The 18168-nt window shown below is 35.1% G+C and overlaps 1 protein-coding gene across 12 annotated transcripts in view; it reads left to right on the top strand.

Annotated features, from left to right (window-relative positions):
* Nucleotides 1–18168, top strand: part of drongo (Arf GTPase activating protein drongo) — a 156243-nt gene that overhangs the window by 115831 nt on the left and 22244 nt on the right. For 11 of the 12 annotated variants that reach the window (XM_017609161.1, XM_017609159.1, XM_017609157.1 and 8 more), the window contains exon 4: nucleotides 3161–3361. The exons of the other annotated variant lie outside the window; for it this stretch is intronic. In XM_017609161.1, coding sequence (XP_017464650.1) covers nucleotides 3161–3361 — 201 coding nt within the window. The remainder of the gene's footprint in view (nucleotides 1–3160; nucleotides 3362–18168) is intronic. 12 annotated transcript variants of the gene reach the window in all.

Genomic DNA, 18168 nt, shown 5'->3' with positions numbered 1-18168 from the left:
GGGCGTAGCCACGCCCACTTATGGTTACATGTGTATATCTTGGTAACCGCTGCACCAATTTCTTCCAAACTTGGCACAGTTGTTGGCCTTGGTACAGCATAAAAAATCGCCGAAACTTTAAAATCGGACAATAACCACATCCCATGTAACGGTAATTTAGAGAAATACAAAATCTTCGATAAATCAGTAAATATTAAAGCTAATTTATTCAAAATTGATGCTTGCAACAATTCTTTACCAAGAAATACGTTTATGGTAAAATTTTGGAAAATGGGCGTGGCACCGCCCACTTATGATCACATATTAGTATATCGGTAACCGTTCTACCAATTTGTACCAAACTCGGTGTGGTTATTGTGCTGGTGAAAAAACATATATTTAATACTTGCGCCGGGTATTTAATGTTCGGCTCCGCCCGAACTTAGACTTTCTTACTTGTTTACCTTCCTCTTATTAGCTCGGGTGTAACTATGTAGTATTGATGCGCCTAAAAGATGCAGCGTTTTCTATTCTCAAGTTACATACATACCTGATGACAGTGCGAATGGCAATTATAATAGGGAGGTTTTAGTTATTTAAACTACAATTTTTTTATTTGAACTTCAAAAGCGTACGAACGTACGTTTCGCGACCACTGGAAATGCCTATATACATTTACTTTATTTTATGTCGTCCTACTTTCCTGAAGTATGTACTGCATTAATGTTATTTGTTCCAATTCTTATGCGTACAGCTGAACGATCATTTTCGAAACTAAAATTAATAAAAACTTACATATTTGAGAAACTATGGGACAATACAGGCTACGTAACTTAGCTGTTCTGTCTATTGAAAATTCTATGGCTCTATCCTCAAACTTTGAAGATGTTATAGATTCTTTTGCGGAATAGAAAGCTCGGTGAAAAGGAATTTTATTAATAAATATCTTATCAAAATTAAATTGTTATTTCATTATAAACTTGTATGTATAAACCCATGTTCTTGAAAAAAAATCTATTAGATATTTAACTAAATGCACACATTATTGCTAATAATATTGGATAACTACTTAAGTGGTTTATAAAAATTAAATTACAACGTGACGATTTTCGCTGGGAGGGCCCCATCCAAAGAATTTGACACGGGCCTCACATGATATAGTTACGCCACTGGTTACGATTCGAGCCATGTTTTTTGTATACCTCATTTTTATACCTTTCATGAGCAAGAAATGGTATTATAACTTTGGTCCGATGTTTGTAAGTACCAGAATAAGAAGAGATAGACCCATTAAAATGTATACTTAAATGATCAGAACGTAGAGCTGAGTCGATTTAGCCATGTCCGTCTGTCCGTGTGTCCGTCTGTTTGTATGCAATCTAGTCTCTCAGTTTTCGAGATATACGGATAAACTTTATGTACGCAGGTATGAAAAAACTCGTAACTTCTACAGTTTTGGAGTTACCATTCTCAAATTTTTACAGCTTATTCCATAAAGTTTGACAACTATTCAGGTTGAAAAAAATAAATATCAAACATGATGAAGTTAATAAAAAAAAATAAAAAATAAAAAACGTGATTTTTTAATGCAAACATTTTTTTATTTTAATCTATCTCACACTCTCATGGAAAGCCGAGGTAATTACGCACAACTGCAAACAATTAATAAAAGATACTTCTCTGAGAGTTCAAAATTTCGGGAATTTTTTTCGAGATTTTCGAATATCTATCATGAAATAAGATAATAGGTGTCTTCTTTTTTTCGATAAAGAATGTAAAAAAATATATTTTGCCTCAAAAAAATATTGAGGTGTAAATATTGTTTCGAATGACCCATATGTATCTCCTCTATCTATGTATGCTGGGACTATATAAATTTTTTCATATGCAGTAATCTGTTAAAGTAAAATTTTCAGATGTTTATGAAAGGTATGGAGTAGAGATGGGCACGGGACTAAATATTTAATCCCGACCCCGCCCATCCCGAAATTCGATTTTTAAGTCCCGAACCTGCCCATCCCGATATTTTTCAGAATTGTACCGCGGGTCCCGTGGGTCCCGATATCTATCTCTAAAGCAGGCTACACACGGACAACAAATTGAAACGAGCGGTTGAGATTTCAACGTGTGTGGCGAGGTTTACAAACCGATCGAAGGTTCACAAAAATGTTCATGTCTTTCATATTAATTTTAAATAACAATGAAAGATCTGGCATCTTGCTATAATTATTTTCTTTTTCGCCTCAATAAAACATTAAAAGTGCATATTTCAAACATCGTTTTTAAGGAAGATTTTGTGAATTTGCGCAACCGCAACCGCAACCCCGGTTTTATCGGGAGTGTCGGGAAAGGATTTCGGTCCCGTCCCGCCCGCCATATTTTTACAAATCTTCCCGATACCGCCCATCCCGGCCAATTTTAAATCAGTACCGTGGGTCTCGCTATCCCGCGCCCATCTCTAGTATGAAGCCCTCGCGCGGGGAGCGAGTAAATTCACACTTTTGCGAATATCGGTTCCCTGAATCTGGCTTTTGACCAGTTTTATTATACAAACACTCCTAAATTTTCAGGGAAAATACATGTGCTTCTGAATTTAAACATTATTACATGTTTTTCTATGTTTGACTTCATTTCTGCTTTGTTTTTAATACATATGTACATATGAAGGTAAATTTTTTATTTTAATTTTTGTTAAAAAAATATGCTAAAAATGTGCTTATTAAACATATACATTTTACCTATGCTCAATTGTAAGAAAATTGGTTGAAATTTAAAATTTACTCAAAATCGCCTTAATTTCATTCTATTTAAATCGTTTTTAATAATTATTTAGTATTGATTCAACTTCATCGGTAGAACTGTTTTCTAATTCACTATAAAAATTGGATCTTTCATTGTTCAATTCTCATGTATATTTTTTCATTTGTAGACTTCCTACCACATTTTCCTGGCGCAGATTTGTATTGGGCGGATTACTGCAAATACTGTTGAAAGCTCAAAGTGCCAAATGAAATATTATTCGCCGATTTGTATAAAAATTGCAAATCATATTTATGTGTTTATTCAAGAGTTTTTTTCCTTACTATCGCTCTAGCAGTTTATTTGGAAAATCACAAGTTTTACAATTTAATCTTAAAAAGTATGTAAACTGTTAAAAGAACTTCATATTATTTATTGGCAGGTCATTCGATACCAAATTACCAATCACGTTCAATTTACGCCCAACAGACTAATAGTGAAACCAACAATAACAACACCGCACTTAACTCAACACCCAGCGCAGATAGATATGCGGCCCTCAAAGATCTAGACGAACAATTACGTGAAAGCAAGGCAGCTGCAAAAGTTGTAACGGCATATCGCATGGAAATGTTTGGCAAGAGTAAGTAATACATCTTATAGAATAGGCAGACGGCAACGTTGATCCGGTGCGTCTGAACCAAGATTAAATGAAACGTTGTCGGACATTGGAAAATCTTGCAACTTTTAAAAGTATATAAGGAGTCTTCCCTTAAACTCGCAAAAGCCTCGTAAACCTCGTAAATTTACGAGCCTCGTATAAGAACTGTAAAAATTTGTATGCAGCTGTATTTACGAGCCCCTCGTAAATTTACGAGGCAGATTTAATGCGCAAACGACCTCGTTATCTTCAGTGTTGCCGAGGGGCCGAAGATTTTATGATAAAATACTGAAAACAAATGAAAAAATTAATAGGTGAATAAGATTAATAAATTCCATCCACGAACTGTATTTACTTGGGTTTTCTGCTAATTTACATTTTAGCATTTATTCGAGCTGACAGGCTGTTACGAAAAGTTCTACGAAGCTCGTAAATTTACGAGCGCCGTAAAATAACTGTCAAAATTTGTATGGAGCTTTATTTACGAGCCCCCCGTAAATTTACGAAGCAAATTTCATGCGCAAACGACCTCGTAGACTTCAGTATTGCCGAGGGGCCGAAATTTTTATACCAAAATGTATTATGAAATAATGAAAATAAATGAAAAAATAATACGCGAATAAAATAAAAGAATTTCATCCACTAACTGTATTGACTTAGGTTTTCTGCTAATTTTCGGCATTTTCAATTGTATTTGAGCCAAGATGGCGTTTTTCCGCAGCCTGGAAGGAGTCTTTCATAATACCACTTCACAAAAACGGCAGCAGGTCCTCTATAGAAAACTATCGAGGCATAGCGAAGCTCTCCGCTATCCCCAAAATATTCGAAGCAATTATTGTTAATCAGCTGACAGCCCAGCCCAGTCTTCTTCAATGGATCTCTTCTTACCTCTCTGATAGAACACAAAGAGTTATTGTTAATAATTGTTCTTCCAACATCATTAAAGTTTCTTCAGGAGTTCCTCAGGGAAGCCACCTTGGTCCGATTCTGTTCCTGATATTCATTAATGATATTTCTTCTATAATAAAACATTCAAAAATTTTAATGTATGCCGATGATGTGAAACTTTTTAAAACATTGTCCTCTATCGAGGAAAGGTCTTTGTTACAAGCGGACCTGAGCAACGTGGTTTGGTGGTGTAATGCAAACTTTATGCCACTAAACCTTCAAAAATGCAAAGTTATGTGTTTCTCTCGGAGGGCTGTGCAGCCAGCTGTTTATTCAATATCAAATTATAATCTGGAGCAGGTATCCAATTTTGTCGATCTTGGTATCACAATGGATTCCAAACTCAATTTCAACCATCATATTAATGTTACAGTCAATAAAGCCAAAGGCGTTTTTGCATTTGTAAGGCGATGGTCAAAAGAGTTCAAAGATCCTTATGTTACAAAAGCTCTTTTTACCAGTTTAGTTAGACCTATACTAGAATACGGATCTATTGTTTGGAATCCCCGCTACCAAGTTCATTCAGAAAGGATTGAATCAATTCAAAAACAATTCTTGCTTTTTGCATTGCGTAATTTTAACTGGGATTCAGATTACAATGTCCCCCCTTACATAAGTCGTCTAAATCTCATAAATTTGCCTACACTCGCAAGTCGTAGAGAAATGCTAGGTATAATATTTATCGTAAAATTAATGACAGGCTTGATTAATAGCCCGGCCCTCCTGGCTCAGCTAAATTTTAATGTTCTCTCGCGAGTGTCAAGACACTTTCGACCTCTATTTTTAAAGCCATGCAAAACTAATTTTGAACTAAACGAATCATTCCGTGGTTTATGTCAAGATTTTAACTCTCATTCCAGCACGTTTGACATATCGGACTCGATTTTTACTATAAAGAAAACTATTATTTCCACTCTCAATAATTGAAATACTATCTTTAGCATATCCAATCAGCTTTGAATTTGATTCTGTAGCTGAATAGTTCCAGATCTCGACACTCGGCACCAAAAAAAAAAAAAAAGTTCCGTACGTCATGCGGACTGCGCCCCTCGTGTCGGTTGGGCGGGAATGGAGGGTAAAAAGCCGTTGGGATTAAAAAAAAAGAGTGATAGAGACAAGATTGCGGGTTCAAGGATGCATTGTAACGTTAATTTTAGCGTTTACCACAAAAAGCAATCGTTTCTTTTGAAACGATTCAATTTTTTATCGTTAAGGTAATGACCAAAATAATTCTATTATGGTTTTTAACGAAAAGAAATTCGATCGTTAATGCTGAAGTTGTAGCATGCATTTAGGTGCTATGTGTTAATAGTGAGCTGGCAATGGCATACAACAACTTTTCGTTGATTTATTTTGTTTCCATGTTAACGATTGATGATTTATTTCGATTCCACGTTAACAATTGTGTTTTGTTTCGTTAATTTAGCTCTGAAATTAAACGGAATTATTTTGATAAGTTATTTTTGCGCATCAACAAAACGAAATCGATTCATATAGTTTGTTGAGCATCTCTGGGCGGGATGTTATGGAAAATACTACGAAACAAAAATTGCTTCACAAAATCCTGGTTTATCTGTCAAACAGTCACTTTACGCAGTTTTGAACAGTTTAAGACTTTACGAGATTAAGGTAATCCCCTAATTGTCTCTTGTTTCTAAACATTCAAAAATGAAAATCATACATACAGAACTTTTCGAGAAAAGTGTCTTTTAAAATTTTTATTTCAATTTCTTTTAATTATAGAATTTTAATTTTCACATAATATTGTATATGCAATAGGGTAGTTAAAGAAAAGGATAGTCGAAATTTTGATGCTCTCGCACCCTGGTTTTTTATTCTGAAATTAAAAAATGGTTAGAGGTCGCTCCAAGCGCTTAAAGTTTTCCATGTATTTTATATGGAAAAAACGATTTTTCAAATTCTTTAAAATCAATATTTTTATTGGAAAACTCTGTTTCTCTTCAGGAGACTACCGATAATAATAACCAATTAGGTATTTTATAGTATTAACTATTTTTTATAGATCCCCAAAAACACAAAAAATGCAATGGGTATTATTATCGAACATTCACTAAGGATGTGTTCTCGCGTTTCTTCGTCCATCTCATAGAAACAACAGACGCTCGTGTCTGAAATATTAGTTTTACAGAGGTGAACAATGTCCCGTGAGGTACCCAGTGAGAGTTCGAAGGTCCTCCCTGTCAGATTTATGGGGTTTTTTGAAGCTTCTTGTGATGGACAGATGAACCGCTTAGCTTATCTTTACCCTGGACCTTCACTCCTACGTAATGATTTGTCCACCCACTTATTTATGATCTCTCTTAAGTGAGCTTTGGTGAACCCACAAAAGGATTTCGGACAATGGAATATTGTGGCTCGGTGTTTTACTAGGCGGTCCGCCTGTTCATCGCCGTCGTGGCCCTCATGCCTCTGCACTCAGCCAGTAATACTGTGCTCTTGATTCCAAGAGCATTTAGGGTGCTGAGGCAGTCGTTCACTAGTTTTGATGATGTGTGGGACTTCAGCGCTAGCCCGACTCTCCGACATAATGCAGATGTTTTAGAAGATGTACCTCTTCTGAGGCATTCTCTGCTACATATCTCTATCGCAAGAATCTCCGCTTGGAAAATGGTGGGGCAGCTGCCCATTGGTATCGATATTTTAAAATTCAGCGCCTAAATATACCTGCTCCTGTATTTCCGACTTAAAGTTTTGATCCATCAGTGTACCTAATTTCATTTCCGGTTTTTAATTCGGAAGTATCTAGGATTCTAAGTGCCGAAAAGGTGGCCTCCCTCTCTTTGTGTCGCTTTACTCCACCATAGCAAGGATGCGTAGGTGACTGTCGGCGTCACAATCTTGATAGCCAGCAGGAAGCCGTTAAATTTTTCAAAAAAGTCGCGATCCAGCGAAGAAGGCTCTTATCGCCTTGTTGACGGTTGCATCCAAACGTGTGTTCCATGAGAGTGTGTTATTCAGCCTCACCCCCAGGTATTTTGCTTAATTTGAGAGATATATTCTAGTGCCGTCCAGAGTAAATTAAGTCATGGATAACATTTTTTTTTTCGGGTAAACGGACCCAGAGTAGTTTTAGTAGGATTAATGGATAATCCTTTGGTTCCACACCATCTTTGTGTAATGCGCAGGGCTTGTTGCATGTGGTTGGAGATCGTTTCGCCATGCAGCCCGGTTAGGCAGATCACCGGATCGTCTGCATAGCCTTGTGTTTCGAAGCCGTGGACGCTCAGTAGGAAGGGGAGTTCGTCTATAACCACAGTCCACAGTAGATGAGAGAATACACTACCTTATGGATGTAATAGATTCTTTCGTGCCTCCCTACTCCGTACTGATCTTCCTTTATTTTAGTATGGAAAGCTATTATTGCTGATGGGCTTACTCTCTTGCATATCAGGGTATCTCTTATTGCCCCGTATGACGTGTTGTCAAAAGCCCCTCAAAATGTCAATTAAGGCACAAAGGGCTATGTTCTCAGACTCCAGAACCTTTTCAATTTTCCTCGTAAGGCCATGAATGGCAGTCTCAGTGGATTTGCCTGGTTGATAGGCAAATTGGTTCTTATTCAGTGGTTGTTCCGTTTGGTTGACTTCTCTGATGTGTTGATCCAAGATTTTCTCCACGCTTTTAGGATGAAGGCTTCTGCTCAGGTCTACCTGCCTTCGGTTAAAATAAGACCTTAACCTCTGTCTATCTACTGGGAATAGCATAGAATAAATTAAAAAAAAAATTATGGAATACAAATTTTCCAAGTCAATTTTCTCGAAAAGCTCTGTAAGTATGATTTTAATTTTTGAGCTGTTAAAAACTAGGAACAATATACCTTTAAAATTTGTAAGATTGTCCAATGTCAGGCAACCTTTCATTGAACCTTGGTTCATACGCACCGTGGCATATTGAAACTTGTTTTTTGAGACGTACTGTATGTACTACTGTACTAATGTACTTTTATTTATTTTTCTTGCCTAAAAAGAACAAAAGAAATTTGTACGTACTTCACGTTACATACTTATACATTTATACGAATGTATGTTTATACTTTTACAACGAATAAAAAAGTCTTACATTTAATGACAACGTAAGATTTTGCTTTTTAAAGTGATATATTTGAGTAAAAAAGAAACAAAATAATAGGGCGTAAAGAGTTCTATCGAGCCACATTTGTGGAAAATTGTTGTGTGTGTATTGTTGTTCGATTAAAATTCGAATCTCGAAGCTTCGAATATCGAATGTACCCATCCCTATTTCATACTATAAAATTCAGTAATTTTCAGTGCACTTTCATTCAAAGCAAAATTATGAATGTATGTAACAGAAAATACTTTAAAACGCCAGAGTACTTGTTTTTAACAATACTTTGGTATACGAAGAAAATGTAGTTCATAAAAAATAAAAAGGTTATTCATTTTAACATTAACATTAACATTGTACACAGGAGCCAACGAATTATTTAATATTTATGACATTTTGGAATAGCAATAATGAGATCATTTCTACTTTCAGTGTAGTCAAAGAATTCATTACATTTAATTTTAAAGTTACTGTTAGTTTGGAGCTCACTTGCAAAAATTTTAACTAGAAGTCAGTTTCTCTCTTTGCGCCAGGAAGCAAATTTCATACTTAAGATCCTTTCAGTTAACCCACCCACCCAGAAAGTACTGTATATTCGTAAATATTCAATTGAATTACGCGCATATTAAAATGACCGCGTTCGGTCTGAAAAAGCATCCGTTAAGCGAATAATCAATATAAGAAACAAAAAATATATATTTAATTTGCATTTTACCTGCAGTGGAATTCAAACCCTGACCCTCTCTGGATATCAACAAATTCTGGCAAGCATCTTTGCGCACTCAGCTACAGCCAGACATATAATTGTGCTTTCAAATGTTGAATTTCCATCAACACCACAGCACGCGATTTGTACGGATAAACACCCTGTAGGATATTGAAATAGACTTAGAGCACACCACAAACTAGATTGCAGGTGATTGTAAGTAGTCCAAAGTTTGGTACAAGCACATATAAAATTCTATTTACATTTAACATTGAATGTCCTAGGCTCCGACCAATTGCCCGCTTCTGCATTACATTGTAACCAATTTTAGATAAAAAAAAAAATAAAATAAAACTTGTGCCAGCTGCGATTCGAACCGGGGTTCTCAGATTTTCGAAGCGGATACTCTCTCTGCATGCCAACACCGCACATGAAAACTCGTTGACTAAGTGCCTATATATCAGTAAATCGTTAATTGTACCCGTTGTCCGCTACTGCATGACATTGTAACCAATCCTAGATCCAAACTCATACCGTATGCATTACATTCGGACCTCTTTTAGTACAATTCACCTGTTTCACATTACATTGCTTTAAATTTTTGGACTATCTTTGGTCTAGATACAAAACTACTATACCTACAACTATATTTTTCGAGCAATTGGATCAATCGTTCCTTCAGGGCATGTACTATGTATGTATGCGTGTGTTGTCACCGCTCTGCGAGCTGGGGATGCGTATGTACACTTATCTATACATACTCAGATGTGAACAGTCAAATACGTGCGTAGTACATTTTTGTATCAAAATATTATTTTTAAATACGAACATTTTTAAACGATAATCAAATATAAAGTATTCTTTTTTACTATGCATTATGCATTATGCATTATTTCCCTCAGTGTTGTTGTTTTTTTTGTTATTTCATTTCATTTTTATATATTAAAGCTTGAATGACGAATCGAAGATAACTTTTGAAAAAAATAATGCTTATTATCAGGCTCCTGGCAACACTACTTTGTGAACTTCACTATTTAGTAACAGCTGGTAGCAGTATTCGGACTTACCTGCGGTTGGAGTAGATCCACTCCTGTTTTTAACGTTATTAAAATTTGCTCCTCTACTCTGCTTGTCTGAATACCTGCTCCGTCTTTTAACTGACGTTAACCCACTATTAATTAATCTTTTTTTTTAATGCTATTTAATAATATATAATATAATATGGTTATCCATTCAACGCGTAAGGTCATCGTAACCGCGTAGATCTCCTAAATAAACGATTTTCCATACAAAATTAAGGAACCTTACGAGCTTTACATGGTTACGAGGCATGTACGTGTTTAGATGAATTGCCCTAATAGGTATTTAATAATAGTGGTAAAGTCGCAATTGTATATGCGTAGATTTTTTTAAATGACGATTATTTAAAATTTGTTTCAAAAATGGTTATAGTTACGGTGACCATCCATCCTGTATTATACGGGACAGTCCTCTTTTTTGATCCATTGTCCTGGCAATTTATTTATTTTATACGGGACGCCAAATGTTCTGTATTTCTTTTAATGTCCTGTATTTGTCCCGTATCCGGGGTTTCGACGCCTTAACAGCTCATTAAATTTACATGCCTATTAACGAGTTTTAAGTGATGTTGGTTATGATCGTAATTCTCTCCATAAACAGTTATTATTTTCTAATCTGAATATCTGTGTTTCGATTCGAAGAATGCATACAGCGACTAAAATATAAATTAGGACTCGAAATTTTAGCAAGGTTTGGCTATTTTTCCTTAGTTTATTTAATGTTTATTATTTTTTTATGAAAGTAAAACTCTTTTCCTAACAAAAGAGCCTAAATTCATGATATGTACTGCTGCTCGTGCGAAAATTTCATGAATTTAATGAAGGACTTCTCAACTGCCATGTAATAAAACTTTCTTAAGTTATAATTTGATGGCAGTTCAAAGTATGGTCGGCCTAGTCTGATGCATCCTCCGGACAACCATCCGGAGCATTTTGCGGACTCTGCATGGCTTACAACCATGCAGAGTTGGTAAATGAACTTTACCATTGGCCACAGTGCCTACCCACTTTGTACTTAAATAAATAACCGATGCTTGGCCTAGTCTGATGCATCCTCCGGACAATGCTTCCGGAGCTTTTTGCAGACTCAGCATAACTTACAATCTTGCAGAGATGGTTAAAGAACTTTACCATTGGCCACAGGCCTACCCACTATTTTTGCACCAATAAATATTTTTTTTTTATATAAATACATACATGCAAACATACCGGTGTCCCCTCTCACTGAGTTATTCAAATACCAAATTTCTAACTTTGTGCAAAAAACTATAAAAATTAATTCTGCAATGTTTCACCAAAATTTCGAACTCTTTAATTAGAATCTTTAGTAAAAAAAAATTGGTTTGAAGTTTTGTACATCATTAAAATTGAGTATAATAACGTGCTGCTCATTTGCTTCTCTTTAAAAAAAAAAAATGGTCGAACATACTTAATTTGTATGAAAAAGATACGCAACATCGTCAACAAAAAAAATTGTCAAAAATTAAATGTCTTAGCGACTTCAAAACTGTACTTGATTATACTAAAATTTAAGGTTTTCTTTTACAAATTTTGCGGGGTAAAAGCTCCAGAAAAATTGCCTACAAAGTTGTGATGTTACTACAAGAATGCTGTTTCAGGACTAATACATCTAGGATCATTGATGATTGATCATTTTAAGATCTGTAAGTTTTTGCAAAATTATTGTTTGTCCCGTATTCGGCTCCCATAAATATGGTCACCGTAGTTATAGTATGTTTGTCGTATTAAATTATAGTATTTACGTCGTTTAAATTGATATCAACACTTTTCAAATCGGTTGAGTAGTTTCCGAGATATTAAAAATATAACAAAATAGAAAAGTTTAACCTTATACTCTTTTATTTGCTTTGTTCGCGCCAAATAATATTGGTATGGTTGAAATCAGAGTAAAAAGTTCTATCGATCCACATTTTTCGTTTTCTTATAGCTAAACGGTTGGTATTCTAGACTTGTTGCAATATCATTATATATATATATATATATGTATATTATTTCCGTAGTAGAGTTGGATTTTTATGGCCGATTTCAAATGAATATTTAAATGGCACTTAATGGGCTGTTTTTGCTTACGCGCAAAAGCACATTTAGCGCATTTAGCTCTAAATGCTACTCTAAATGTACATTTATCCATACAAAATTCGTCTCCTAAATGCAACTAAATGCAAGTCCATTTTTGCATTAAGAATCTAAATAGGTTCTTTCCCGTACGCAACGCGAGAAAGCACATTTAGCGCATTTAGCTCTAAATGCTACTCTAAATGTACATTTATCCATACAAAATTCGTCTCCTAAATGCAACTAAATGCAAGTCCATTTTTGCATTAAGAATCTAAATAGGTTCTTTCCCGTACGCAACGCGAGATCATGCGGGTGCCCAAAATAGCCCAGAAACCATTCCCGTACTCAACAAAATGGGTAATAGAGAGCGAAATTTGGAACGTATTGGATCGTAAGTGTCTTCTTCTTCCTGCCCAAAACAGCCCGGACTTTTTCTCCGGGTAAAAATGGATAAAGTGTCAAAGTGCATGCCAGCTGTTTTGTGTTTACATGTTTCCTGTTTCTAGTGATGTGCTGAGTCAATACTTTTAGGTATTGATCGATATTCGGTACCGATTTAGAAAGTATCCAATACTCTCGATACTCGGTACCGAAACATTTAGGTTTCGAATAAAAGCGCACATAGGCCAAAAAAATGGAAAAAACGGTTCAGGGGAGACTCGCCTATAAAAACCCGACTGTAGGAGCCAATAGAGCTTTTAATACGGATTCAAATGAAAGGTGTATATATGTCGGTTCGAGGCCATCATGCAGAGAAACTCTTACTTGTTTGAAACATTTTTGTTCCAACTGAATCTGACGATATCATTTTTGTAGGCCTGGGGGCAGATTCTGTAACCAGTTAGCGACAATTTTCGAATCGGCATCGGTTTTGTTGACGTATGATATGAAATATTTTTACGTCAACAAGTGCGATATCGATCCGAAACTTGTTGCTAACTGGTTACAGAATCTCCCCCTAAAAGGCTCCTTCATCCGTAAAAGCATTTTTCTTGAACCTTGGATCAAATAAGATTAAAACTGATAAAATAATATTTCTCTGTTGCGATAAGTTCAAGTGTTTTAGCCGATATCATATAAATTAGTAATTAAAGTTTTTTCTAAACTTGAAATGCATATAATGGCGAAGGTTTAATGTAAAGAATCGGTATCGGGTACCGAAAAGGAAGTATTGGGTGCCGAAATCTTTTTTAAGTAGTGGGTACCGAAAATTCAGCACATCACTAGCTGTTTCACAAATTTTGGGCACGAAATGTGGTTTTTTCCGTTCCCGTACTTCTGGATTATGTACCATTTTTGAGAGCAAACTTTTCGCTTATTCTCTAATTACCGGATCCGGTCCGGATAGTTAGGGAAAGAACCTAATGCTAAAAGCAACCCTGTGATCTTCCAAAATTTCCACGATTCGAACATGATTTAATGGTAAAAAGTTGCAACATTGCTCTTTCGAGTATATAGAGGCTAGCTGCGTTTCAGTGATCGCCGATCGAGATTTCATTTATTATTTTACATTATTTGGATAAAGAAAAGTTAAGCAAATTCAACATCAATGTGATCCTGATAGAAATCTGGATCAATTTGTGATCAACTCTCTTTGTTTTGTTTCCTAAAAAGTGAGGAAATTTTAATTGACAGCACCGACACCGACAGCACAAACAAATGTTCGGTTATGGTTAAAACAATTAAAGTTTTTGTATTGAATTTTTAATTTTAACTTTGTTTTTTCCTTTTCAGTAGGGTTTTTTGCACATTATCTTCTGCGTGAGAATTGATCGTAATAGATACGGATCTGAATAAGCGACTGGAACACGGCTGTTTGTCAAAAGCATATGATTTCGAACTCGCGTAAATGTACATTTGCTAAATGCGATAGCATGAAAGCTCTTCGAAAAAATATGTTCGAAAGTGCTAAATGTTGCATTTTAAATGCAGCAAAAACGCCGCAAAGTTTATTTGTCGATTGTTGTTTAAATACCATTTAACTTTCGTTGAGTTTCAGATCAACTTTGTTTAAATATGCCAATCAATTGGCAGCGCTGCTGCTTGTTCCTTAAAGTTGTTGTTGCATTTGCTTGTTTGTTTACATGTTGTGCTGAACAGCTGATCGTTTTTTTTGTGGGATTGATTAAACAACCTACCACTCAATCTTCGTTGTTTGGTACAAACACAGGGTTGCATATCTCATATTTAAATAGCCAATATTGGCCATTTAAGTGCAGATTAAATGTATGATCTGAAAATGAATAGTGGAAGTTAATCAACAATCTCTACTTAAATAGGCCATCTGAAATTGAGCCTTAATTTACGAATCAAACATTGTAAGTTTTACATGAACAATCATGAAAAAATTCACGAGGAGCATTCACCTTAATAAGGAAAAAGCTTTGAGAAACCTCTCATGGAAACTTTATCTAAGTTGTGTGAAATCACTTAGATATATGAATTTTATGTTACATAATTAGGTAGATATATACCTATGAATATTTACCTTAATATGTAACATAATATTCGTACATCTAAGTGATTTCACACAACTCAGATAAAGTTTCCATGAAAGGTTTCTCAAAGCTTTTTCTTTATTAAGGTGAATGCCCCTCGTGAATTTCTTTATTATTGTTCATTTAAAACTTACACAGCCCAATTCTTAATACTCCCGGGGAGTATGTTCTCCGGGAATTTGTTTCTCCCGAAAAAGAAATCCTCCAGTAATTAACTACCAGAGAGTAGAATTTTCCCCGAAAACTTGGGAAGGGAAATTCGAACTTCGAAGAAGCTATTTGACACTTTTTTGAGAGCTCAACTCCGCCATTTAATATATAAAGTCCTCAGGCAATTTTTATTCATGATAGGAGGAAAGGGAAAAGAGAGAAAACTCCCAGGGAGTTTCTGTTCAGAATCGGCCTGATAATGTTTGATTCGTAAATTAAAAATCCAACATACATATCGTCGCCTGGGTAAAAGATTGTCGTAAGCGCCATTTTGACGATTTTTAGTTCTAGATGCAGTTATATATCTTGAAATAAGGTCTTTCGATTGGTGTTATCAGTTTTTAGATATCTCCTTTAGTTTCCGAGATATTGAGTAAAAAGTGTAGTTAATTTGGTAGAAATTTTGATCACATTTTGGCGTATTTCATACAAAGTGGCTGCCAAATTGTGGACAAATGATGCTTACGACAAAATTTTACTAAAGAAAACCCTTCATAAACTCAAAACTAATAAACAATAAACATTAAAAATTAAATGATTTAAGAATTTTGTGAACTAGTAACATTTTCAGAGACTTTGGAGAAAATCTATCTTCGCGTTTTTGAAAAATTGCATTCCAAACTTCAATCGCGATTTCCCACAACCTGCCGAAATTAACATACGAGACTCTTTTAACCAGGCGACGATATAAACTACTGAAGCTTGAGGAGTCCGAACACTGACTGGCAGCAAGTTAACAGCTGACTTCAATCCATTTCAGCGGCGTTGCCACATAATCCGCTTTGAAATGCATGGTAAAAACATTATACTGGAAATCGCATTCAGTTGATGTGGTTTCATTCAAACCTTCGTATAAACGAGGTATATATGTTGTAGGCAAAAGCCATTCAATCTATATATGGCCAATTCTACAGGAAAGTAAACCAGCCCGATTTTTTTTGCGTTTCAAATATTGAACATATTAGTGATTATTGGTATTCACTATATCTGTCAGCTGCTTCTGACACTAATTCTTATCATGGCCAAGCACTTTGTGTTTAATATTTTGCTCCTTTTGTCGAAGGATTTTTCACGAACCTAAAAACAGTTTTAGGTACTTCAACAAGGAAAAGTACAAAAATATAAGCTTTCCTTGATTTATTTGGGCCGATTAAGTTCTGAACGATAGAAAATAAATTAGTTTAACAGGATGCGTTCCAAGTTAGCGAAAAAGTTGTTTAGAAAGAAAAAATCCTATTAAGTCGTAATGAAATGTACCGCAAATATTAAGTGTAACGTAGCCAGTGAAAAACTAAAACAGTTGTTTTTTGGATAATTAAGTACCCTTTCCAAAAGGATATATAACATGTTTTCTTAGTATTGTCGATTTCATACTGATTCCATATGGAAAAAAGGAACCCATAACTGACTTCTTTGCACAATTACCTGATAAATAAGTGTAACGTGGCCAGTGCTTTTCTTTTTATATAAGCATTTTTTTATTGACTTGATAACAATTCTCATTTAATTTTAGAAATAAATAATAACACTTATTTAAGAAAGTCTTTTCATGAACAATTACGTATTGAGCATTATACTGCTAAATTTTAATAACTATTCTATCGAAATAAAGCGAAACTAACATTTGTAAAATATCCTTTGAAATCTTTGTCTCTTAAAATTTTGACTATATATTTGCCTGCTAAGTTATCTGCCCATTATACGTGATTGTGCTCATAACACTACAATTTTATAGAATCTGATACAAGTCTACACCAGACTATGAAGAGTTTATAATAATAGTAACAATAGATTGGCGCTTACACATGTGTTAGTGGTTGGCCGAGCTTCTCCTCCAAATTCTGGCGTGCGCCTTGATGTTGTCACACAAAGGGGAGGGACGCCCCGAACGGCGATTGTATTTTTATGAGAAGCGGTTTTTCATGGCGGAAATGCACTCGGAGGTTTGTCATTGCCTGCCGAGGGGCGACCGCTGTTAAGAAAAACCTTTTTTTCTATATTTTTGCGATGTTGCTTTGACCAGGGATTCAACCCAGGTCCTACGGAGTGTAAGCGCGCGCTGCTTACCACTACACCACAGCGGCCGCCGGAAGAGTTTATAAGTCTATTTATTTTGATTATTTTTGTTTATCGGCATTTAAATTGTAAACTGATGTAAAATTTATTTTATAAGCTCGAGGCCCAGAGAATACATAAAACACAGGTTTTAGTTCTTTAATACTCTCTTAGGAACTCTTAGTTGTCGGTCGACCGGGCGCAACTAAGAGTTCCTGAAGATGACCTAAGATTGAGATCGAAATATCGATATTAAAAATTAAAGAACTGAAACCTGTGTTTTATGTATGCTATTTATTTTGTTAGATATTGTTTATGTTACAACTTTTCTATAAAAGCGATAAATGCATTAACATNTGGTCGACCGGGCGCATCTAAGAGTTCCTGAAGATGACCTAAGATTGAGATCGAAATATCGATATTAAAAATTAAAGAACTGAAACCTGTGTTTTATGTATGCTATTTATTTTGTTAGATATTGTTTATGTTACAACTTTTCTATAAAAGCGATAAATGCATTAACATTTTTTTATCTAAGATTAACAAAGTTGTGGAAACCACCGTATCTGATTTGAAATTGTCTTAAATGGCATTGGAAAAAAATAATTATTCAGAAAGGATTAAAAAGAAAACGCACAACATGGTACTTAAAATGAGCTTTTGTATATTTTAAGTTATTAAACATAAGTGGTTTTTGTAGTAAAGTTAAATAAATATTATTGCGACCATAATACAAAGATTGTCCGGTCAAAAATTTTAGCGTAGGATGATTTTTGACCTAGTTATAATTTTTAAGGATAATCGAGTTTTATTTTTTAATCCTGCAATAAAAGATCCCAATTTTAGCTCTAACAGTTGTTTATGATAAAAGAATAAGAATGCAAAAAAAATGGATGAACAAAGACTTTTGGTTAAACCTTGCCCAAGCGAACCGTACGTGTAACGTGGCCAGTGCCCAAACTTTATCAGCAAAAATTGTCAAAAACCTAAAATCTACAACAATTGGGTAAGCAGATGACCACCTGCATTCATTGTAGATGACATCCTAAAAAGCTAGCAATATTTGCTCACCTGTTCCGAAGAAATTTAAAACTTTCTGACACAACCCATCATTAAACTTCCAAATAG

Source organism: Rhagoletis zephyria, unplaced genomic scaffold (genome assembly GCF_001687245.7).
Source record: "Rhagoletis zephyria isolate East Lansing unplaced genomic scaffold, Rhagoletis_zephyria_1.1 Rzeph_scaffold_00195, whole genome shotgun sequence".
NCBI classification, from domain to species: Eukaryota; Metazoa; Arthropoda; class Insecta; order Diptera; family Tephritidae; genus Rhagoletis; species Rhagoletis zephyria.
This window is presented reverse-complemented; position numbering and strand designations above follow the sequence as displayed.